This window comes from Rhopalosiphum padi, chromosome 2 (genome assembly GCF_020882245.1).
Source record: "Rhopalosiphum padi isolate XX-2018 chromosome 2, ASM2088224v1, whole genome shotgun sequence".
Lineage (NCBI taxonomy): Eukaryota > Metazoa > Arthropoda > Insecta > Hemiptera > Aphididae > Rhopalosiphum > Rhopalosiphum padi.
In genome coordinates this window covers 36,845,612-36,846,369 of record NC_083598.1, presented here as the reverse complement: position 1 = coordinate 36,846,369, position 758 = coordinate 36,845,612, and the positions used below count along the sequence as shown (strand labels likewise).

The window sequence follows — 758 nt, the reverse complement described above, 5'->3', positions numbered from 1 at the left end:
TCATCGAATGTAATATATTGTATTTATGATTTAAACACATTTATATACATTAGATACAGTATAGATAAATAGTAAATTAGATGATAAACATTATGCCATTATAGATTATAGAAGTTACCGACTCGATAGATTAGTAAACATGCTAGTTTGATTTTGATACAATCTAACTCAGGCATGTCAAACTCAAAGTATCAAGTGGGCCAAATATATTGAATAGTTTACTATTTGGGTCGCACATAAAAATTTAGCGAAAAAATAAATATTTTGTACAAATTTTTCAATTTTATTCTTTATGTTCACGAATACAGCAATTAGTAATTACAACTAAATTAAAAAATGAAAAAAAAATGAATATTAACATTTAAATAAAATATAAATCATACTAATTATTTATAAAAATAGGTATTGTATAAATTACAAAATATAACATATTAATAATTATTTTTAGACGATACTTTACATCTCTTTTCTCCCACCAACTTTTCAATTTCGGGAGAAATATTATTTGATGAAGCCACTTTTAATACTGCATTTAAATGTGTGTCGGTTAATCTGGATCTAACGGGTGATTTATTACTGTTCATTAATGAAAAAAGTTGCTCGCATTGATAAGTACTACTAAACATAGAAATAATTTTACTAGCAAATCTACGAGTTTCTACAAATCGTGTTGGCACAAAATTGTAAAAATCAGGAACACCAACCTCATTGAATTTATTTTTTAAATTTGAATCATTTTGAATCTCGATCAGTTCCAT

General features: G+C 25.1%; 1 protein-coding gene across 1 annotated transcript; it reads right to left on the bottom strand.

Annotated features, from left to right (window-relative positions):
* Window positions 1-431: 431 nt before the first annotated feature.
* On the bottom strand, window positions 432-758 carry LOC132918949 (general transcription factor II-I repeat domain-containing protein 2B-like). Its single transcript, XM_060980307.1, has one exon. The coding sequence runs from the start codon at window positions 756-758 to the stop codon at window positions 432-434; it is 327 nt and encodes a 108-aa protein (XP_060836290.1).

Coding starts and splice junctions, on each gene's coding strand:
- LOC132918949 (XM_060980307.1), bottom strand. CDS start 758: ATGGAACTGATCGAGATTCAAAATGATTCAAATTTAAAAAATAAATTC.